The sequence below is a fragment of the Aedes aegypti genome, chromosome 2 (assembly GCF_002204515.2).
Source record: "Aedes aegypti strain LVP_AGWG chromosome 2, AaegL5.0 Primary Assembly, whole genome shotgun sequence".
NCBI lineage: Eukaryota > Metazoa > Arthropoda > Insecta > Diptera > Culicidae > Aedes > Aedes aegypti.
This window is the reverse complement of record NC_035108.1, coordinates 257,505,229-257,528,232: the sequence shown is the minus strand read 5'-3', so window position 1 is coordinate 257,528,232 and position 23,004 is coordinate 257,505,229. Positions and strand designations below refer to the sequence as shown.

General features: G+C 36.2%; 1 protein-coding gene across 1 annotated transcript; it reads left to right on the top strand.

Annotated features, from left to right (window-relative positions):
- The first annotated feature begins 298 nt into the window (after positions 1 to 298).
- Positions 299 to 20,790, top strand: LOC5566450 (syntenin-1). The gene is made up of 4 exons (XM_001650763.2): positions 299 to 436; positions 513 to 624; positions 13,021 to 13,471; positions 19,910 to 20,790. Exons 3-4 carry the CDS (start codon positions 13,031 to 13,033, stop codon positions 20,462 to 20,464), a joined length of 996 nt encoding a protein of 331 aa, XP_001650813.1. The 5' UTR covers positions 299 to 436; positions 513 to 624; positions 13,021 to 13,030; the 3' UTR covers positions 20,465 to 20,790.
- Positions 20,791 to 23,004: the final 2,214 nt, after the last annotated feature.

Below are 23,004 nucleotides of genomic sequence, written 5' to 3'. Positions count from 1 at the left end.
CCCCTCGTTACGCATTATGTATGAGTATTCTTGAATTTTGTATGAACTGTTATATCTTAGGGACACCCACCCACTTCTTCGGCGATATGAAATTTGTCAATGGGCCCTAAGTTCTGTAATTTCCAACTTAAATAATGTTTAATCAGAAATAAAAAGAAACATTCATTCATTCCAACTCGCAGATTCCAACCTGCTGGCATCCCTGGTTGGGCACAAACTGTAACATCAATTTTGTTTTCATATTCTGCCAACCCTATGCGATGCCTTCGGGGATTTTCGTGTTTTTTAATCTGCTTCGCATCGCACTCGCAGTTTTATTTATCAATCAGTTCAGTTCAGTATGATTCATCCAATCAACGCAAGCGAACAGCTCTTGCTTACAAAAAAGCGTTTTCGAAATAATCTCCACTAAAAATCGTTCTGGTAGTGTTTAAAAGTAAGTTTTCCTTTTCAAATTCTTAAAGTAAGTTACTGGTAGTGATATCGGAATAATCGTTTTACTCTTCGGGAAGGTGTATTTGAAGACGCAGTTTTAGTGACAGTGAAAGGCGAAATTCGACGAAAAAAGGGAGGAATTTTCTCCACTATCTAAACAAAGAACTTTTTTTCATAGTCTACTTTAAGGTGAGTGTCCCAAAAAATGTCTAGAGATAAGAATATTGATGGGGTTTCTTGAATAGTTAGAAATGACGAGAAAAAATGATTTCATATGGTTTGCTACAGTTGTTTGGCCTTGGGATGAGGCGGCTTTTCGTATCGGCTTTTCACGGTCTCGCAGTTTATATTTTGTTTTAGTCGAGTAAGCACATTTTTTTTCATTTTCCTCTTCCGTAAGCAGCGTTCTGCTTTTGAAGAGCTTCACGGTAAACGCGAGAATGGCATAGGGAAGCAAATAATACTTAGTGTTATCTCTAGAGCAGGGCGTAATTGATCCTAGAGCAATTTATCTAGTGCTGCCCGTCAGATGATTAGAATCTTAAAAGACTTTTCATTTGTATTGTAACTGAAAAACGCTTATCATACTTACAAATACATATCATACATTGCATACATTAAACCAACCTAACAAAATAAGTCTCCCTATCCCGTACGACAAAATAAAGGTATGCATGGCTGTGTAGAGAATAAGTAAGGACTTCAGATCACTAAATTAACGAAACGATTTACAGTTCAGATTGTTAACACGTTTTATTCTTCACTCATCCAGAATCACTCCGATAACAACCTCCTACTACATTTCTCTCCCACTAACTGACTATTCATTTCCTAGCCTACCACGATGCAAGGTTTTATCTTTCATCTCCTCCTGATACTCTACAACCCTCCTTTATTTTATGATTTTAAGGGGGCAGGATCCGTCATTGATTTCGGAATTTTCAAAAGCAGTTTTTTCGTTCAAAATCAAGAAAATTTGCACGTACAGTGAACACATTTGCATCGAATGATTTTTAGTTTTGAAAAGAAAAATTGCTTTTGAATTTTCGATGATGACGATGATTACGATGACGGAGCGTTGATCGTTAATGAGTAATATAGTCCTTGTATCTTTTTGGCTCAGTTCTTACTCTTTTTGAATTTATCTCTTCTTCTGCTTTTTCCGCTTCGCATACTTTTTCTCTTCCTATTTCGGTATTTTGCCGGTTGGTTTCGAATTGTCCTACCTCTTGGTTCACTATCATTCAATCTGCTTGCTTCATGCTGCTTTTCTTCATCTTTTTCAAAAAGAGTAAAAACTGAACCAAAAAGATACAAGGACTATATTTTTTTATTAAAATCCGTCTTAAAACGTAAGGAGAAGGCAATTTCAACGCACTCGCGATCCTGCTATGAAAAATATATGGCAGGTTATGAGAAAAGAAAAACGGTTTGCTCAATTAAGAAACAACAATTTTGAAAATAAAAAATCTCAATTGGACTCTGGCTCTAAGCTTTTTTTCCTAACATTTTGAAAAATAATATAGAACCCAAATCCGACATTGAGAGAGGAAAATAAATTATTATTGACTAATTGCGCAAACGCTCAAAACTTGCTAAGCAGTTTGAAAGCGCGCACAATTTAAATTGGGTCCTAAAATGTTTAATGAATTCTTGTTTTTATTTAATAATACGAAAGAGCATGTTATTGCAACTACTTTAGCAAGTTTTCCAGCTCAAATAACGGCTATAACATTTTTAAACTTCAATTTTAAAAATGGTTTCGAATATGAACCTTGACACTTGTGATCTTGTTTGACATTCACTTTTTCGACAAAAATGCCACAGGGCATATAGTTTGAACACTGGGGTTGTTCCTATCTGACATTTCGGAAGGGACACGGAAAACAAAATATACCCAACATTTGAGTTTAAACCAAAAGGTGTGACAAAATCATAAAAAAATGTTTTTTGTACTTAAACCAATGAAAATCAATTAAAAATTGAGTAAACATGTGTTTCTGCCCTAAACTTAAGCGTTTGGTACTAAAATTGAGACAGGGCTTTAGGACCCTATTAAGAGCTCACCAGTCCAATTAAAAATCAAGTTACTCAGGATTTCGAAAACATTCTCAATCAAGAGAACGTTTTCGGAAATTCCTGGGAGACTGATTGGGAAAAAGTGAGACCCATTTTTAAAAATATCAAATATATGAAAGCTCCTGACGATGATGGAATTTTCTACATCCTCATCAAAAAACTTCCAGAAGGTAGCTTATCATGTTTAGTTGGTATATTTGACAAACAAAATTTCAGTTCCTCCATTACCGTAATTTCGGGTGAAATTGATCATTTTTCACGGTTTTTCTAGTCTGTTTTGTATAATGTTGACAATGCCAAACAACTAAATGCAGGAAAACAAGTACGAAGGTGAACCTCATCGACTCATGTACCGAAATTTTCTAACAAATGTCATATTAGTGTTAACAAATATCTCTAAAATTAAAAATCAGGGGATCTCATCTCGGGGTGAAATTGATCACTTGTCAATGCCATTATTGTTAGTTTTCAAAACAACTCTACATGATAAATTTGAGCTCCCTGAATCAGAATATGCTTGTCAAATTCTTAACAATGCAATATTTAAATAAATAACAAATAGTTAAATTCCAAGAATTTCGCGGAAAACGCCTATATGTATGCAATTTCCTAATGAATTCAATGATATCTAACAGAAATTCAATTATTTCAACCATTTGGTACGAGTTTTGGTTATGAAATCTGGTTTGGAGATATATCTCAAGCATCCTCACAAACTTTCAGGTTTATACCATGTTCAAATCCTTGCTTAGAAATAGACGTTTATAGGTGTTTGTCAATACTGCAACGTGCATGATTTTGAAATTTTACATTATTTTTATAATAATAATCATTCTTGAACGCAAAAAACTTCACAACACACAATTTGACAATAGTTACGACAAACAGCATTCATTTACTGCAGCTTACATTGATAATTATGCTTCATTACGAATAAATAAAATCGTGTGATACGATGATCAATTTCACCCTTCTGATCAATTACACCCGATTTTACGGTAGTAAACTTTTTGAAAAAGTCATTTTGAACAGAATGATGGCCCACATCAACGAAAATTTTTGCCAATGAACGGTTCGGATTCCGCCATGGAAATTCGACCACTCATCAACTTTTACGTGTAACAAATTTGATTCGTTCCAACAAATCTGAAGGCTATTCTACTGGTCTTGCTCTTCTAGACATAGAAAAAGCATTCGACAGTGTTTGGCATAAAGGCTTGATTTTAAAATTAAAAAACTTTAATTTTCCAACATACATTGTTAGAATAATTCATATTTTTCTGTCAAATTGTACACTTCAGGTTAATTATCAGAACTCCAGGTCTGAAAGACTTCCTGTAGGAGCTGGTGTTCCTCAAGGCAGCATTTTTTGACCAATATTACACAATATTTTCACATCTGACTTACCTGAGTTACCTCAGGGATGTCAAAAATCCTTGTTTGCGGATGACACAGGCCTCTCCGCCAAAGGACGAAGCCTGCGTGTCATCTGTAGTCGATTACAAAAAATTTTGGATATTTTTTCTTCATACTTGCAAAATTGGAAGATTTCTCCTAATGCTTCAAAAACTCAACTAATATTATTCTCACATAAACCAAAAGCTCTTTGTTTGAAACCTTCAAGTAGACATGTTGTCACGATAAGAGGAGTTCCAATAAATTGGTCAGATGAACTTAAGTATCTAGGGCTTGTTGGGTGGTAGCGGGTCTCTCCCCCAGAATACGCTTCTGGACATCCTGACACGTATGATGTTCAACGCCTACGTCAAGAATGGCTATTTTCACGACTGGTCGCTCTGGTGGGGAGAGTGTTGATTGCGCCACGTCAAATAACCCATCTAAGTCTTTATGCCCCATGGCGATTGACGTTGAACATCAAACACGACGTTGTCATTTATCTACCAAAGACAACATTCAGCAGAATGACACAATGAAGAAAAGACAATAGCCATACACTTAAATTATTTTACGGATTCCTGTGAAATTTCAACAGCTGAACAGTTCGGTAAAATAAATTAACGGAGTACGGTAATTTTTTACAATATTCGGTAAAAAATCACTGGAATCCGTTAAATTCCGACGAAGTTACGGTATTTTATTTCACCGAACTGTTCAGCTGTTGAGATTACGGTGAAATTCACCGTAAGAGCTTAGTGTGCATACAACCACGTGACGACTTCCAATTTAAAGCGTTGTGAAATTATGTCTTAAATGCACCTTTAATTTTCTTTATTTAAAGTTAATATTCCTTCCACTTAGGGAATTTGATAAAATAGTATATACACTGCCCACACTATTATGGGTCACCTTGTCACGATTATTAGTCACTCAGTTCCACACGCATTTTAAATGAAAATGATCCATAATAGTGGGTGACCCATGATAATGTGACCACTGTAGATAATCGTGAATTTATAGTTAAATGTGAGAAATTATGGATTATGAAATGAACTAAATGCTCACCTAACTATGTTCGCTATTACAGAGTAAGACAAACATGCTCCATTGAACTAATATCGATAGATTTAATCGCTCTTAGTTTGCGGGGTAAGTTTGCTGAGATAATGCTCGTGTAAATGCTGATTTCTGAATCTTAATTTAGCATGAGCCTTAGGGTTTATTCACAAATTTCATAACGCAAAAAATGGCCGTTTTAGACATCCACCCACCCTCTTGTAACGCATTTTGTATGAATGTTTTGTCAATTTTATATGAGCTGTAACATCTTAAGGACACTCACCCACCCTCTTCAGCGTTATGAAATTTTTGAATGTGCCCTTAGCGACTGAAACTATCGGTGTATTACGATTGACAAGTCTAGGGTCGAATCATACATTTAGTATAGGTAAGGAACTCTATCAATGACTTTGTTGAACCTTACGACATCTTTCACTATTGACAGACCAGACAAGACAGTGACCATAAAGTTGGATTCGACGAACCGTATTGTATAGTTGAGGGGTAGCAAATACCATAGGGTAAAAGCACCGGTTTTGGCCAGCCTAAGAGAAAATGTCAATAAAAACTGAATGGGAAGCCGTATTTATACAACAAATATGTCAAATGCAAGCTTTCAATCCATATTATATGTGTAAAATATCAAAACTAAACCAAAACCATTTCTTCGCTTTGAAAATCCTGTTGGTCAATATAGGCCAACGGAACCAGTTTCGGCCAGAGATTTAACTTCGGTTCCTAAATTGGCCAATTGCATTGATTTCTCATGAGAGTGGCCAAATTAGGAGTGCCCTGGCCAAATTAGGTGTATGGGAGTTAAAATTATAAGGAAAATAAATTGCTTTTCTTATGTTTTGAATCAATTTGGACAAGTAAATGAATGTAGCTCTATCATATGAATGTGATCTACTGCACACAAAAGGTTTCATGCTGATTGGCTATGTAAAACGGTGTATAATCCACTATGGCTACAACTGGCGTATGGCCAAAACCGGTGCTTCTACCCTAGTAAGATGTTGAATTAGATAATTCAGTATCAAAACTCACTGTTCCTTTATTCTGCAGGAATTTTGGAATTATATCTGAGTCGAACCATAAATTGACAAAATCTACTACCCGCTACCGCCCAACAAAAGCTCATGCTAGATAAGAATTTAACTTTCAAAAATCACATTGAGGGCATTCAAGCCAAATAAATATGTAAAATGTCTCTATCCCCTTATTAATAGAAAATCAAAAATTTGTCTTAAGAACAAGCTTTTGATATTCAAACACATTTTCAGGCCAGTCATGTTGTATGCTGTACCAATATGGACTAGCTGTTGTATTAGGAAGAAAACTCTGCAGAGAATTCAAAATAAAATTTTGAAAATGATTCTGAAGCTTCCTCCCTGGTATAGTACCAATGAGTTACATAGAATATCCAATGTTGAAACATTGGAACAAATGTCAAATAAAATAATTAATAATTTCAGGCAAAAATCGTTGCGTTGTATATTTAGGTTAAGTTAGGTTAAGTAAATTGAAAACGTGTTTTTTTTCTCTTATAAGCAGGTGAAATCAACTCACCTGTAAAAAATCTGAACTGCTACGGCAAATGAAATCTAATATGTTGTTAACAAAATGTTAATAAAATCTTAAATTTGTTTTACCAAATTAGGATGATAGTGTTGTATAATAACACAGAACGCCTAGATATAAAAAATGAACGTAATGTTTGAAATGATATTAATAAAGAAATAAAAAAAAGACATCGTCATCCAGTATAGTAACTCTGGCAGGTCGTCGTCTCGTCATCGACGAAAGAATGCACGACTAACTTCAATCCAAATCGTCAACGAGCATTTTTTTTCTTTATTCCGCTTGTTACGCTTACTCACAAGAAGAAGGCGTTTGCTGTATATCCGGCAGCTTCACACCAACCAATGAGGCGGTATCCACAAATTACGTAACGCTCTAGGGGGAGGGGGGAGTAGGCTCAAAAATTTAAAAATTTTCATTCAAAAAGCGTTACGGACGGGGGGGAGGGGGTCGAAAACGAAGATTCGCCCGTAACGAAGGAATCGTATTTGTTCGTCATGACGCCGAGCCATGTGATCGGATCTCTGCGGCAAATCGTCATCCGACGTTGGTTGAGTGACGATTACTTTTTTCCATTTGGCGGTGACGATTGTCTACCTTGAAAGTGATATAATGAAAAGTACACTAATCTGAAGTGTTTTACGAAAGTTGATGACTGATAATCGGTTGTATACGTGATAGTGTCAAAAATAAAAGTGTCGATAGTGAGTTATGAAATAAAATAGGGAATGAGAACCTTTTAATAAAACTATTTCGTTTTTCACTTTAACCACTCTAGTAGCATTTCAGGCTCTATCATAGTTTGATAGTAGTCTGAACTACTAGACTGCAAAACTACGGTAAGGGCTGAATGCTGCTAAGGTATACAGTGACCATTTGAGCAACAGCAACAGCACGTCTGTGTGTTGAACGCAATAGAGGCTTATAAAAGCAAATGCTGGGAAGGAGCTTAATGCAGATTAAAAGTGCCAGTACTATCCCTATCGCGACTGACAAAAAACAAAAACAAAAATGTTGGAAAATTGTTTTTTTTTTTTAAATTTTACAACCATGCTTCATGCCAAACACTATCGAATGCTTTTTCAATGTTTAGAAAAGTACAGTAGAATAGCCTTCAGATTTGTTGGAACGTATCAAATTTGTGAATGTAAAAGTTGGTGAGTGGTGGTGAATGTCTATGGCGGAACAAAAACGGTTCATTGTCAAAAATTGAATTTCCATTATTGCATCATTCTGTTCAAAATTACCTTTTCAAAAAGTTTACTGATGGAGAAAATCAAACTGATTGGACGATAGCAAGAAGCTTCTGGTCTGGTTTCAAAATTGGTACAACCTTGGCATTTTTCCATTTGTTCCATATGCCAACTAAAAACATTTGTTTAACAAATCCACTAAGAATGAATGATAAGTAACTTTCTGGAAGTTTCTTGATGAGGATGTAAAAGTAGGGCTATCAAGGTATTGAATAAAATAAAATTCTACCGTTGGAATTACTTTGCAAATTATTCCATTAGCGATGTTTGGCAATAAAGTCACCAATGACAAAAAAAAAAAAGACTTACTGCGAGTCAATTTCCGCAAGTAATTTTGAAGCAAATCAATTTGTTGCTCGGCGCATTTAAAAGGCAAATAGGCAGCCATGAAAGTATATTTACCGAGCTCTGGTTTAACAGAAACACCCAAAGTTTCAAAAACTTTAGTTTCAAAAGACGAAAAAAAATTGTTGTTTTATACCTACATACGTCTATGAATGATGATTGCAACTCACATGCCCCATCAAGTCGATCATTACGATAAACAAAATAGTTTGGGTCTCTTATGAGTTTGGATCCAGGTTTCAAATAAGTTTCAGTAATAACTGTATGCCATTAGCTGTTAGAAAATTAAACAGCTCTTCCTCTTTACCATTCAATTTCAGTCACTATGATTTTGCTATCTGGCCGCTACCAGCCCTGTATATGTGACCAATGCAACGAAACCGGTTTAGAAGCACTGAACCGAGTGCTAGTGGACTACGAAAATCCCACATTTCTATGGATGAATCATAATGTTGTCGTGGACGTTTAATATCTCTTTCGGTCTATAAATCTGCCTTGTGGCCACATAGCGACCATTAGTCATACTAGTATAGATAGAGGCAAGGGCGAAGGTATTATTATTGCAACGGAATTGTTTTAATTCAGAAGCTAAATTCACGCGTCGGCTTTCTCCTTGTTATAGGACTTAGTTAAGATATGAGCGCGATTTGACTATTCCCCAAATTAAATATGAGTAAAAAAACATAGTGCAGGACTGGTAGCAAGTTTCTTTTTAGAGACTTGGTCACTCCTTGAGCACACTTACCGTGGACGTACCATATTTGACGCGGTTAAGAAAATTCTAAATTCAAACATTTGTCAAATCGTAAAAACCTGTCCGATTTTGTTGAAATTTGAACCTATGCTAGCTCAACTATTATAGAATTAGGGAAAAATCAGTAAAAAAATATTAAACGTTTTTTTCTTTATGTTTGATTGACTTTTTGTGGAACACATTAGGTTCCTTAATTGACGCATCAATTCTTCAATGTGCCTAATTTGACGCACTATGTTCCTTATTTGACGCACTAAAAAATAATTGCTAAATTTTAAAATATACAAGAGCTGCAGTATTCAATAGTTCAATTAATTGAAAAAAGTGCTTTAGAGTGGACATAAAAGTTAGAACCTTTGGAAAAAGTTTTGAATGACGTCATCTGGTAGTACTCTCGCATATGCGTTTAATTAAAGTGTAGAAAATAAAACCGGCGATTGAGTTCAATCCATAGTCAAGCATTATTGTTTAGTTTAATGTATTTTCGCCGTGATATCAAACAAGGGAAAGGTTTGAAAACTACGTTGTGCTGAAACGGAAAAGGTAGTTGCTAAAATAAGGACAAATTGGTCAAAAACTAGAACGAAGCCGGTGAGGCGAAGCCGAAGAGGTGTTCTGCAAGATGTGACGAATCATACAAGTTTTTTGAAGGTTCCATATAAAAAGTGGTACGTAGGGCGGATGGGCGGGGTTGTTGTAGAAAGTGGTATGTTTTTGTGACACGTATCTCATGGACACCCCCTATTATAAATTATACGAAACAAACCATTGAACCTACACCTCACCTCCTGACGAATTATTAAGCTTCCTTAAAACATTAGGGGACGTCCATAAACCGCGATAAATTGCACAATTTTCAACCTCTCTTAACCTCGGCCAATTTTTTTTTCAATGAAAAGTGCGAATATTTTGTACGAATCGTTGCGTTTCTCTGAACCCCCTCATCTCCCTAAAAACGTTACGTAATATATGGATGACTTTTTACATGCGATTACATAAAGCATTGGGTTGTTTCGCGGACGGATTTTTTGAAGGCAAGCACGATAAATTTTTTTTTCCTGTTTTCGATCCAACCAGGGCAGGCAATCGTCAGATTCGTCACAGTGCGATGACGAAATAAAAAAAGACATCGTCATCCAGTATAATAACTCTGGCAGGTCGTCGTCTCTTCATCGACGAAAGAATGCACGACGAACGTCAATCCAAAATCGTCAACGAACCTCTTTGTCTTCATTCCGTTCGCTCTTCTTCCTCAAATGAAGGAGGCGTTTATTGTATATTCGCTTGCTATGCACAACACGGCGAATGCCATCAGAGAATTGCTTGTATTGGCAATTTAACCCGTACTCCTCAAGCTTCAACAATAGCTCTGTTGGTAAGCGCGTAACGTTGACGATTCAGAGCTCGTTTGTTCAATTCCGGACGCGTTTTGCTGTTTTGTTTTTGTTTTATTTTTTCAAAAAAGGCTCATAATCTATCGACGCCACGGTTAATATTTTTAGTCGGCTCAGAGCTCCCGTACGAAGATTCGACCTTAATGAAAGAGGCTTCTTTTTTCGTCATGACGCCGAGCCCTTTTTTTTTTTTTTTTTTTTTTTTTTTTTTTTTTTTTTTTTTTAAGGCACTCCGTGCTCGTGGCCACTACTGTGCCGGAATCAGTTTACCTGTATCTTCCTTACCGATACAGTTCTATTTTTAGCTAATCTATATTTACATCTGTTTTCACTCTATTCTGCTCTTTTGCTCTCACACCGAGCAGGTAGGAGAGTGCTCTGCTGTTGGTCCAATCGATTTCCATAAGCCATAGTCAATTTGCTCTTGCGGTGGTTCGTTTTTGCCGTGTTCCTGAGTCGTTTGAGGCTAGCTGCCTGCGAAGTGGGTCAGTTTGTCTCAGTCACCATCTGATACTAACGAAGGATGGATGTGTTCCCCTAAGCACAGTCCTCCGTGCGGCGTCATCTGGTGGCTGGACGGGTTATTTTTTTGGAGGGGCTGGGAATTGAATCCATGACCTTCCGCTTATGAAGCGAAAGCGTTACCTCAAGGCTACGGACCCCCCTACGCCGAGCCCTTGTGGCGGACAACTGCAGCAAATCGTCATCCAACGCTGGTTGAGTGACGATGACGATTCTTTTTTTAGTTTCGTCGACGACTTTTTCCATTTGAAGGTGACGATTGCCTGCCCTGGATCCAACAAAACATGCTGAACGAAATAACAAATAATAAGGAACATTGAGTGCCTAACTTGACGCACAAGATTTTCATACAAAAATATGTCTGAAAGCTTAAAAATAGAAAAATTTTGACGTCAATTCACGAATAAAATAATATTACTGACTGTTGTTGATGATATTGCTGTAAAACAGCATAATATTTTCACGAAAATTGATTAACAATATTTAGCACATTCACTAAGGAATGAAAAAATTGACGCACTTGTCGGATACATTTTCAAATAAATTTTATTTTTTGCCAATTATTAATCAAAGATAAACTTTTTTCGATTGGAATCCTTCAATAACATGTAAATGAAGATTAAGTAATAAATTTTTGAGTGCTAGTCTGAATGAGAATTAATTTATGATACAATTAATGAGAAAATACGTCAAGTTTGGACCCGCGTCAAATATGGTACGTTCACGGTAATTATCAAATTTGCAAATGTAATCAATCCGTAAATTGTATTCTGACTGTTTTCTCGTTGAAATTTGCCACTTGATCTAAATTGACAGGTATGAAGTGCCGAAAATCAGTTATTCGTATTTATTACCGAAATTCAGTAGTTTATTTTGCCACAACATTCAGCAAACACATGCGTTTATCGAGATTCGGAGAGTGCATTTGTCAAAACTCTGAAACATGTGCAATCAACAAAAGGTAACGTATAAAGAAGAGTGAAGACTCTAAAAAGTCTGTATTTTTAATTTACTGAAGAGCCTCGGACTGCAAATCTCTCAAATAATATATGTATATATTTATCTATCTAACTCAAAACTGAACAAACCAAAATACTCTCTAAGGTCACATTTTTCCTTTTTCTTTTTGAAGGGAATCCTGGTGCAAAACTCTAGAGAAACCTTCAGCGATTTACACGATTATTCTCTAAGAATTTATTGTTACATTCCTCGAGGAAAAGCTTCAAGAATTCTTCTAGCAATATCTCTAGAAATTTCTGTCAAAATAGGGACCCTTTAATTAAATTCTACTCCAGAAATTACCCGCTAAATTTTCCAAAAGTCCGTCCTAAATTTGCACCAGGAAATCTAAAATAAATTATTTCCACTGATTTCTACAGGGATACATTTGTCAATTTTGCAGAAATTCTCCTATTTTAGGGGTTTTCCAGAAATTTGTCCACCGATTTGTCCAGTAGTTACTCCAGCAGATTCCGATGATTCTTACGGTAGTGCTTCGAAGGAAGTCCTCAAAGGATTATTTCAGAGTTTTTAAAGTGATTACTTAAGAGTTGTTTCCTTTCAAAAATTTCACAATGTATGCTATCATCATCATCTTCTAGTTCATTTGAATTCTTTCATGAATCCATCTACGGTTGAGGAATTGATCCACAATTATTGCAGGGATCCTATTAAAAACTTTCCGTTTTTTTCTGAATTTTTTCTAGTAATTTCTAAAGTTACCTTTGACAATTCTTTGGAGACATCCCTGAAAAAAATGTTATTATCTTTATTATCGATACTTTCAGCCGGGGGCTGGTTCGTCTCCACCATCCCTAAAAAAATGTTCCATACTTCGCAATGTAAACTTTCGTCATCATCATTTAAATCTATTATTTCTGTCTCTAGTCGATAGCGATGGACATCTATGGCCATTATCAATGCCAACATAATAATTGTTCTTCAGAATATTTTTTTATTAATATGATATGCTTACGTATATTGAATTTATATAATTTATATGAAATATCATAAATACACTTTATATGAAATATTATAGATACAATATTCTTGAAATTATCACGTCGAAAGATTTCAATAAAAATAATTGTTACTAGATTTTGTTAATATTCAAAACAACTTAACTTAACTTGTTGCATTTTTAGGCAGCTCAAAAACGAGCCAATCTAATTCATCTCTTCTATTGATATTTTGTTAACAGAACTCCCAAAATGTCGCTGTACCCGTCGCTCGAAGACATGCAGGTGGACAAGATTATGCAATCGCAGAATGCGGCCATCTCTAACGCGATCGCCCAACAACAACAGCAGCAGCACCAATTCAGCATGCACGATCCTCCACCGGCCTACACAATGAACCCTTACGCTCAGCTAAGCAATCTTTTGCCTGGCGCCGTTGGCAGCCCTGAGCCCGAGACAGCCAAAAAGCAGGAATTTTTCTATCCAGATTTGGCGGACTACTTGGGATTGGAGCTCAGCCGTGAGGTCATTGCTGCCAATATGCCCGAATATTTGAACCGCGATACTCGGATGGCCGCTTACCAACCGGAAGTATCTGCGGTAACCACCGTTAACAATGCGAACATGGTTGCACCGGTTTCTGGGGGATCAGTCGGATTGCAGCGTGGTCAAGTCACCAACGGAATTCGAGAGGTAATTTTTTCAATTAGTACATAATTGACGCTGAAACCAGGTCACCATTGCACAATGGACCGAATCGACAATTTAGCCGGAAAAAAGTGTTTTCTCTGTTCTCGTCGAATTTAGACGTTCGATGTCTTCAGAGAAGTTATTCGTAATTGAGTTTTGCTTTGCAGCTTTAAAGAAAAAAGTTGAATAGGGTGGCCCTTATTTAAAATAAAATATTGACTCAAACTTTTAGAAAATGTTATTTTGACCAACTTTGTCGAAGACACTTTTGATCTAACTCTTTATTTGAGCTAAGTAAATTGATTTTGAAAGTTTTAACTTAGGGTGGACCTAAAAAATCAGTTATTTTGATCTAAGTTTTTTATTTTCAGTTTTACGTGAATGTGTTCTTTAGATGAGTTGCAGAGAAAATAACGATACACATGTTTGCTGAACATCGCAAATTTGTAATTCTTGTGATTTTGAAGTTATAAGCAAATTTAAGTGAAAAACTATGAAATCTTTAGATGCCCATAACTCATGAAGTTGGTTTGATAAAAATTTTCTTTTAGTGGCATTAAAAAGGCCGTACAATAGGCAACTTTTACTGCAAAAACTGTGAGAACGTAATTTTTGTAAATTGAGAAAATTCATTTCAAAAATACACTTAAAAAACTCGAAATTCGCTTGTAACTCAAAGGATTTTAAAGTTACCGTCATGCTGTCTTCAGCAAAGTTGTAGGTTTTAGCCAGATCTACAACTTTTCCATATCGAACCTTATGAAGAAATGTGTCAGAAGAACGCAGCCAAAAATTTCATCAAACAAAAAAGTTTGAGTCAATATTATAACTTAAATAAAAGCCACTCTATTAAACTTTTTTCTTAAAAGATGCAAAACTCAATTACGAATAACTGCTCTGAAGACATCGGACATCGATTGTACGTACAATATGCAGATGTCAAAATGAACTTAGGCACCTACGTGGATTTCACGTAAGTGCGATAAGTAACCTCAGTAAAAATCACCGAGTCACTATTTGGTGGTTATGAATAGTTTAGTGATCTTTATCTTAGTCAGGTGAAGTGGAGGTAAAATGAATTTGGAATGATCTACGTGATTTTTCACGTAGCAATGACGTTTGGATTTTTTTGAGTGTACCGTCAAGCTACCATTCACCGTGCATTTAAGAAAAATTTGCACTTCAAAAAATCATATAACTTTTCCAAATAATTTGAAGCGTTCTAGAATACCACTACGTAGCGTGCAATTATATAATAATTCAGGGAAAAATCTAAAACTAGTGATGAATAACAAAAAGTTACTCAAAAATAATGTTTGAAAATGTCATGTTAAGGTCGCCTTGTTCCGTTCTATGTCACCATTTACCGTGCACACTGGTGCACCATTCACCGTGCGTATAGTTTTCGTCATGATTCAATTTTGTATCTTGAAGAAACGTTGTTGATGGAGCAACTATGTTGTTAATAGTGTGCGCATTCATTTTTAAGAGTATTCAAATATTCATTTACAATAAAAACCATAAAAAGTTTAATAATTGGTTAAATAATTATTTTTTCATTAAAATCGTTATAAGAGGTTTGACTGTATTGTCCAAACCATTCCATGTTCACTCAAAAAATAAATATGAAGGAGTTTAATGACCATATATAATAAAGCTAATATTACCGAATGATTTCATGCCTTGTACACTAATGCACGGTAATAGGAACCATATATATTGAAACGGATCCATTCACCGTGCATTTGGGTTTCGACTTAAAAACAATAAAAAAAAATCGAATTTGCATAAAATCTCATTGCTCATACGATGAAATACATCTTACTAATAGTATCCATGATGAAAACTTGTTGAAATTTTGAAAAATTTCATACTCAATCGTTAAAATGAAAAATGTGAATTTTTGGCGTTTCTACTAAGAATGATGAACAATTTCATTATCAAACAGAATTCACATGATTTTGACTACATAACCTAGGTTTTTCAAAATGCTTTGTGACAAGAACTACTTTCATCTCGTTTCATCAGTTTTATCTTATTTTGCTGACAAAAGAATAATATGTGAAAATTGTATGAATATTCTGCAGGAATTTGTATATGTGCACGGTGAATGGAGGCCGCACGGTGACTGGTGACTTAACAGTAGAAAACATTTTCGGGTTTCGGGTCGGGTTCGGGTTCGAACAGCGAACATTTTTCGGGTTCGGGTCGGGTCCGGGTTTGAAGGAATAAAATAAGTCGGGTTCGGGTTTGAAAAATGTGAAACCCGACCATCTCTACCAGCAAGCAAAGTAGTTTGTGAAAATGCACATTTTTGATAAATCTTAGATGTTTCATGTCATATACTCATATTGAAAAATATAGAAAACTCATCGTCACCGTGCCATTTTGATTCATATTACGGACAGCTTCAAATTCCGGACACTCTACTTTGCATGGGAAACATTTCATAATGAATGAAAATTTATAATGCTCAACTGTCATAGACGCCTCTTGCCAATTTCAATTGATAATTTGACCACAGATAACAGATGTTTATGCTAGAACAAAAATTTACTGAAAACCTGTGTAATTATTCAAATTGATACTCCTTGCAATCACTAGCGCCGCCACACACCGAATTGCGTCAATCAGTGGTGAATATCAGTATCTTGAAATATTTCATATTCACCACTGACATCGTCATGAGAACTTAACGATGACAGCGCCACCACAATGTTGCTGCTTGTGTTGTCATTCAAAATGACCGTTAATTTTCTTGCACAGTTTTACTATCGGACTTCATTGTATGTTATCTGTGGTACTATTAAATGTTTTCTTCAATGTTATGTCATTAATGTTCAATTAATTGATATTCATAACAATTTTATTGTTTGTGAACGTTTTTGAAAATCGTACCGTTTATATTCATATTCCAAACATTTAAGGCCAACAGAGTCTTCAAATGCATCTGATAGGCATAGATTTGCTGATATTTGTGAAAATTTCTTTGCAAAACTTAACCGTCAGCTGTAGAGTGGGCCTATAATAATGTTTATTTGTCCCTAGGGCTGAAAATCTCTTAAATAAAGACAATAATAATAATAATAATAATGTTTATTTAAAACTGTGTACATTCTGTCTCATATTCCGAACACCTTGATTCAAATTCCGAATAGCATGAATTAATAGTGTTCAAATTTTGCAAATAAATTTATATGACATCAAGGAATTTTGGAATCATCCCAAACAGGTACTAAGTTTCATACGGAATGCAGTACCTGATTGGGATACACGCCAACTGATGGGGGCGATCCCAATGAGTATATATACTAAGGTGTGGAAGAAGAAGCAAAGGGTATGTATTAAAGAGAAAAAACGTAAACAAAAATAACTACGTCACTAATTTACATGGCTTCTTATGGGAGCTCGCTCGCTTGTAGTAGTGAAACATTTTGCACCGTACACGGATGTTACGCACACTGTCTTCTTCCTCACCTCGGTATATATTCTCATTGGGGCGATCCATTAATTACGTAAGACAATTTTCGGGTTTTTTCAACCCCCCCTCCCCCATGGTAAGATTTTTTGTATGAAAATTAAAAAAAAATGTATGGCGCGTAAGAAATCTCAAACCCCCCTCCCCCCATAAACCCTTACATAATTAACGGATAGCCCCTGGAAAAATAAGGAATTTTGGAATATCTCTGGATCCAAATGTCCAGAGATCAATGTTGACACAGATTCCTAAACTGTGAAAAAATAGTGCAAAAATACTGAGAAAAAAAAGTTATCGCGATTTGAATTTTTTTCTTGCGGTAAAAAATGAAGCTGCCGGTAGACGAGTTAATTATGCGAGTCAGTGGCCTGCGGTCTATAGGCAAATATAATGCGTCACAATCATATAGGTCATTGGGGAAGAATGAAAGAAATGTCACTGAAAATGTTTGTTCACGTCCAAAATTAATTTTTTCAACCCTAAAATTGGGTAATAATCAATCGATTATTGTACTATTTTCCATTGGCATAATCATTTGGAACCACTATTCTTGCGGTACGCGTGATTTCACAATAAATTTAACCACTAACAAAAAATCCGGAAGTTTATAACCTATGTTGCCAAACACCAATTTTCCAATTTTATCCCACTAACCGCACATGAGCACTGACCGGATCTGTACATTTTCGTTGGAAAACAAGTTTATTATGTTTTTCAATGCTTTCTCATCGTCTACAAAATAACTATTATGGATCCGACAGTGTTGTGAACGAACGGAATAGCAGATGCATTTTGGCCCAATTTCCCCACGTGATTTCCGGCACGGCTCGTCTCTATCATGAACGATAGATGACAGACGCCGAAGAACAACAGCATCACATTAAAACGCCATCGACGGCAACCACTGCAACACCAGCAAGATGCTGCCCGCGCGCGCTCTCCGCAGTACATTTTAATATTTTGTAGTAGGGGAAGTGGTGGTAAAATGAACAGGGGTGGTAAAATGAACACCGTGATTTTTACCGAGAAAAAACTAATTTCGATGATTTTTTATTACGCACGAACGATTTAGAGCATAAATCTAAGTGTTCGAGTTGACACGTAGGTCAATTGAAGTGAAAATATCAACGAAAACTAAGATTTTTAAAAATCACGTTTGAAAATTAGAACTGACGTTACTTTCAGCCCGGAAGACTTGAGGTTTTTCAGTGAGGTGAATATTTATCGTTATGATATGATGTCAAATCTGATACCTTTAGAATTCTTTTTGAATGGGTTACAATCATTAATTGATGTATTTTCGGTGGGGTAATGAAAATTTTCAGAAATATTTGTTTTGCCCACGTTTTTTGCATGGTGTTCATTTTACCACCAACTGGTGTTAATTTTACCCACATGGTGCAGGTAAAATGAACATTTGCATCGCTTTTTGATAGCGATGAAAATATGTGAAAATTCAGCTATTTTAGTCTGAATCCAAGTCGCAGCTATAGATTACATCCCTATCTTTGATGTTGTGCGTTAGAACTATACAAATTCCTCGTTTTTCTATCAGAAACAAGATGATTACCTTAAGGTGTTCATTTTTTCCCCTATTGTGTAATTATGTAAATAGTCCTGTAAATAAATGTGCATGTTTTATTCTCGTTTGCGTCCGTGTGTGAATCCTTATTTCCGATATGTGGCGGATGTTTTCCCCGGACGTAACGGACAGAAATAAGGACAAACAATGTTTTTTTTTAATATTTTTTCTCAATCTCCAAGCGTCGCGACTAATATTTGAATAGTGTGCTGTGTTCATAAACATCGTAAGAATGCAGCGCCACACATCTCATTATGACAGTTATGTCGGGAACTAGTCACACGTCGCGAGTCCCAAACGCGCGTTCCGATTTGGTGGACGCGCGACCATATTCCGAGAAAAAGTGTAAATTGTGTGCTCCTTCCTATGCTGCACACGGGTCGTTCTTGACCCAACCTCTTTTTTGAAGGTTCTTCTACTAGCCACCAGATGTCGGAGTGATCGTTTAGCTTTGAAATTAGTTGGCTATTATTTGCTCCAATTTCTATAATGCACTTCCAGAAGTCGGATGAGGGTTCAAGCGATGTATTAACCTAGTTTCTTGAAATAAAAGTGAAATGGATAAAAATGCCATGAATTAGATACAGCTCCCTAACTTCCTCAGAACTTATGATTTTTGTAATTTCTTTAAATGGTTTCGAAAGCACAAGAAGACAATCTTTCATATCCATTCATACTTTAACCTCTCTGCTAGCAGATTACTTTTTTACCACAAACACAATAGTCAAATCACGGTAACATTTTTGTTTCTCTATATTTTTGCACCATTTTTTCACAAATTATCAAAAAAGTTTTAGAATCGATATTGATCAGTGGTCACCTGGATCCGGAGATATTCCAAAATTTCTTGAGAATTCTTAAGCTAGAAGAGTTTTTTGAGAACTTGTGAGAAAATGGTCCAAAATAATGAGAAACAAAAAAAAACGTGATTAAATCAAATTTTGTTTTTTTTTTTGTGGTAAAAATGAAGCTGCTGGTAGAGGGGTTGTTAGGTCTTCACCGTTGAAGCTCTTTAAAAAAACTAGCTTTTTTAAGAAATCGAACGAATTGGTGTCATTCGGACGAATTTAGGGTTTTATTCGGTCGAATATTCGTTTGGCGTTTCGTTCGTTTCAACTATCCGGTGTTCGACCGAAGCCGAATAGTGCTATTCGGCACATCTCTACCTAAGATTAAGATATATCTAAAAATTAGTCTTTCGTTAACTACTTAATTTGGTCTACTAGTTTGACTTAACCAAAACGCTTCTCGTCTAGTTCTATCATATTCTAGCAAACAGCGACAAAAGAATTGAATTCAGACCATATGTGAAGACAGTGGCCTGGTTAAAGGAAGTTATGTTTAATCAAAATTTAAACTAACAATTACCCATTCGTTACAGTTGATCCTCTGCAAAGGCGCTGATAAGAAGGTTGGATTGCGGGCGCAGGCCATCCATAAAGGAGTTTTTGTGTGTCTCGTCGTGAAGAATAGTCCAGCAGCTTTGGCGGGATTGCGGTTTGGAGATCAGATTCTGCAGGTGAACGGAACCTTGGTGGCCGGTTTTTCCGTTGACGATGTTCACAAGTTGCTGAAGAAGAGCGACAAGAACAATATCTCACTGGTGGTTCGGGACCGCCCCTTTGAACGTGCTGTTACGTTGCACAAGGATTCAGCAGGAACTGTTGGATTCCAGTTCAACAACGGCAAGATTACCGCCATCGTTAAGGACTCGTCTGCCGCACGAAATGGACTTCTTATTGAGCACCAGATGCTGGAAATCAACGGACAGAATGTGATCGGGATGAAGGATAAGGAAATTTCTCAGTTAATAGCGGCAGGAGGTCAGATCATTACCGTGACCGTTATTCCAACGATTATCTATGATGTCATGATGAAGAAGCTATCTACCTCGTTTATTAGGGGCAAGATGGACCACTCTGTGCCCGATTTCTAAACCAATTGATTACCAAAGATGCCAAATGATGTTTATTTTCATCAGCAATTTATCATACACATATTAAATGCCATTCATGTTCGACAAAAAAAAATCAGATGTGCACGTTACGTCAATTTGAGAGTGGAGTTAAACCATTATTTACGCACAATGTTGATTGGTAGATCTGCACGATCCATAAAAACGCGTGACGTGAAAAATACAAGCACGTTAAAACATTCTTTATAAATCTATACATATAATCAACAATACCAATTGCCGCAAAAGCATTTTATAACATGGAAAAACAGTGTATCATTATTCCAATAAAACATATAATCATTAAACATCTCGAGCACTGCTTGTCGTAAAATATTCGAATTTCATGCCTCAAATTGCAACTACCATTTTCTTCCCACAGCGCCAAACATTGTACATTTTGCTAAATTATTTTGCATTTAGCATTATTTTTGTGATATTCTTTAAATTTACCGTAATTGGGGATGGTACACAAATTATGTCATGCTAAATTTCAACTTTTTTGACCACCTCCCGCATACAAAACCCATACAAAAAAAACGTGACAAAGGGGGGGGGGGGGGCTTTGTCACGTTTTTTGTATGGGTCCTCCGAAATTTTTGTAAGCCTCCCTCCCCTCGGAGCGTGACGTAATTTGTGCATGACCCCTTACAATTAGCCCAGAAGTTATTTCGCAAATCTTCAAAATATTAAGGTAAAACATGTCTGAATCCAAACATGGCTGTGGTCGGCTTGTGCTCTACTCACGATTTCAAAGGCACTAATTCGCAGAAATAATGAACGATGTCGATATTCTCATTTAAAACTTTCTGCTAAAATCGAAATTGCACTGTCATTTGATTATTTCGCGAGATTTGTGCCTTCAAAGTTCAAGTACATTATTAAGTGATTCGTAAATAACTAGGGTACGTGATCCTACAGTTGCGGTAGTACCATTTACTGATTTCACTGAATTGACACTGCCAATCGACGTATTGGCTTGTGGATACACGGAATAGTTGAAAACATCGTTAAAATTGTTGAAATACCTCCATAACTGCTAAAACTTTTGTCAGTTGTACCAATAGTTGCGGTAAAGTGTACCTATAATGGAGGATCGCATAAGAAAACAACGGATAACGCAACCACAGACAAACAGACGTAACACTTAAAACAATTTTCTTCAAAATCCATCGCCCAGTTTACAGCATCATCATCTGTTGAGCATGTTGCACGAAATACTGTTTCCTGCAACAATACCTGCACTGCCCATAACTGCAAAACAGTCACATTCGACATTTTTGACAATTAATAGTTAATACCATGGAGATTCATCAAATGATAAATACTTTCGATCTACTAACTGAAATCTGTGAGATTGTTCTAGAAAATTCGAAAAAAATACCAAGTTGTTTTGTCACACTGGTATTTATAACCGCATAACAGTCACATTGAGATTATAAATGGGCCTCGTAATGTGATAGCAATGAAATTTCTATCAGAATTATTTTCTGACAATTCACCTAGTATGCGATATGAGTTGTACAAAATATCAGCCTGAAATAAGCACTTTTGAATTCCTGGTAATTTTTAGAAATTTTAGTTTCCTCCCATACTGCCGTAAAATGCACACTTGGTATTCCATTTACTCAATGCCTACTTTTGTCGAATGTTACAAATATGCAGTTATGGGCAGTGCAGATGGCGGTAGTGTGAAACGTCAAATGCGAAGGAAAACAATACGCGCGCCTCTGGTTGTGAGATTTGTAACACAGCGAATTTGAAATGATCGTTAAATGAGTGTTCGATGGAAATTTCGTCAATGTTACGTCTGTTTGTCTGTGTCGCAACTATAGGCACATAAATTTAAAAAAAATATTGTCTGGTTCGCTGGATATGATATTACGGTTGTTAAGAAAATTTTCCGGTTTGCGGTAGCCGCAGAGTTCTACCGCAGCTGTCAAAGTTCTACCACAGGGTTCGAAATCATTCCATCATTGAAGCAAACAATTCAATCATAGTATGCTTGAAAGAGAAAACGCTATGAAAAATACCAACAAACAACGATCATCAAGACGGCACCCAAGGTATCATTGAAGCCTACTGATGATTGACCAGTACAAATCAGTGATGTGACAGCTGCGGTAGCTTTTCGTTGCACCGTAAAACGGAAAGTTTTCCCTGAAATTGCAATACACCGCGCGGATGTTGTAAAGTTTCCAAAAACGCGCATTTGCCCAAAATTCCACGCGGCGAATGGTTCAGGAAAGGAACACCGCAATGTTATCTCCCATAAGAATGAAATAAAAAGGGAGCAAAACCGCGGTTGTTCCTTTCCTCTGGGGTACGCCGCGTGTCCTTTTGAGCAAACACGCTAATACCGCAACCAAAAGAACAGTGTACCAATAATGGAGGTACTATTTTTCACTGAAGGTTTTTTTTTTGTTTTTTGTTGCTGCGATGTAATTATTTTTATCATTAAGTAAATGGTCGTTACTTCCCGTTACAACAATAAAATGAACATTTATTGTACTTTCTGAATT

Coding starts and splice junctions, on each gene's coding strand:
- LOC5566450 (XM_001650763.2), top strand. CDS start 13,031: ATGTCGCTGTACCCGTCGCTCGAAGACATGCAGGTGGACAAGATTATG. Junction 13,472..19,909: donor TCACCAACGGAATTCGAGAG/GTAATTTTTTCA, acceptor CATTCGTTACAG/TTGATCCTCTGCAAAGGCGC.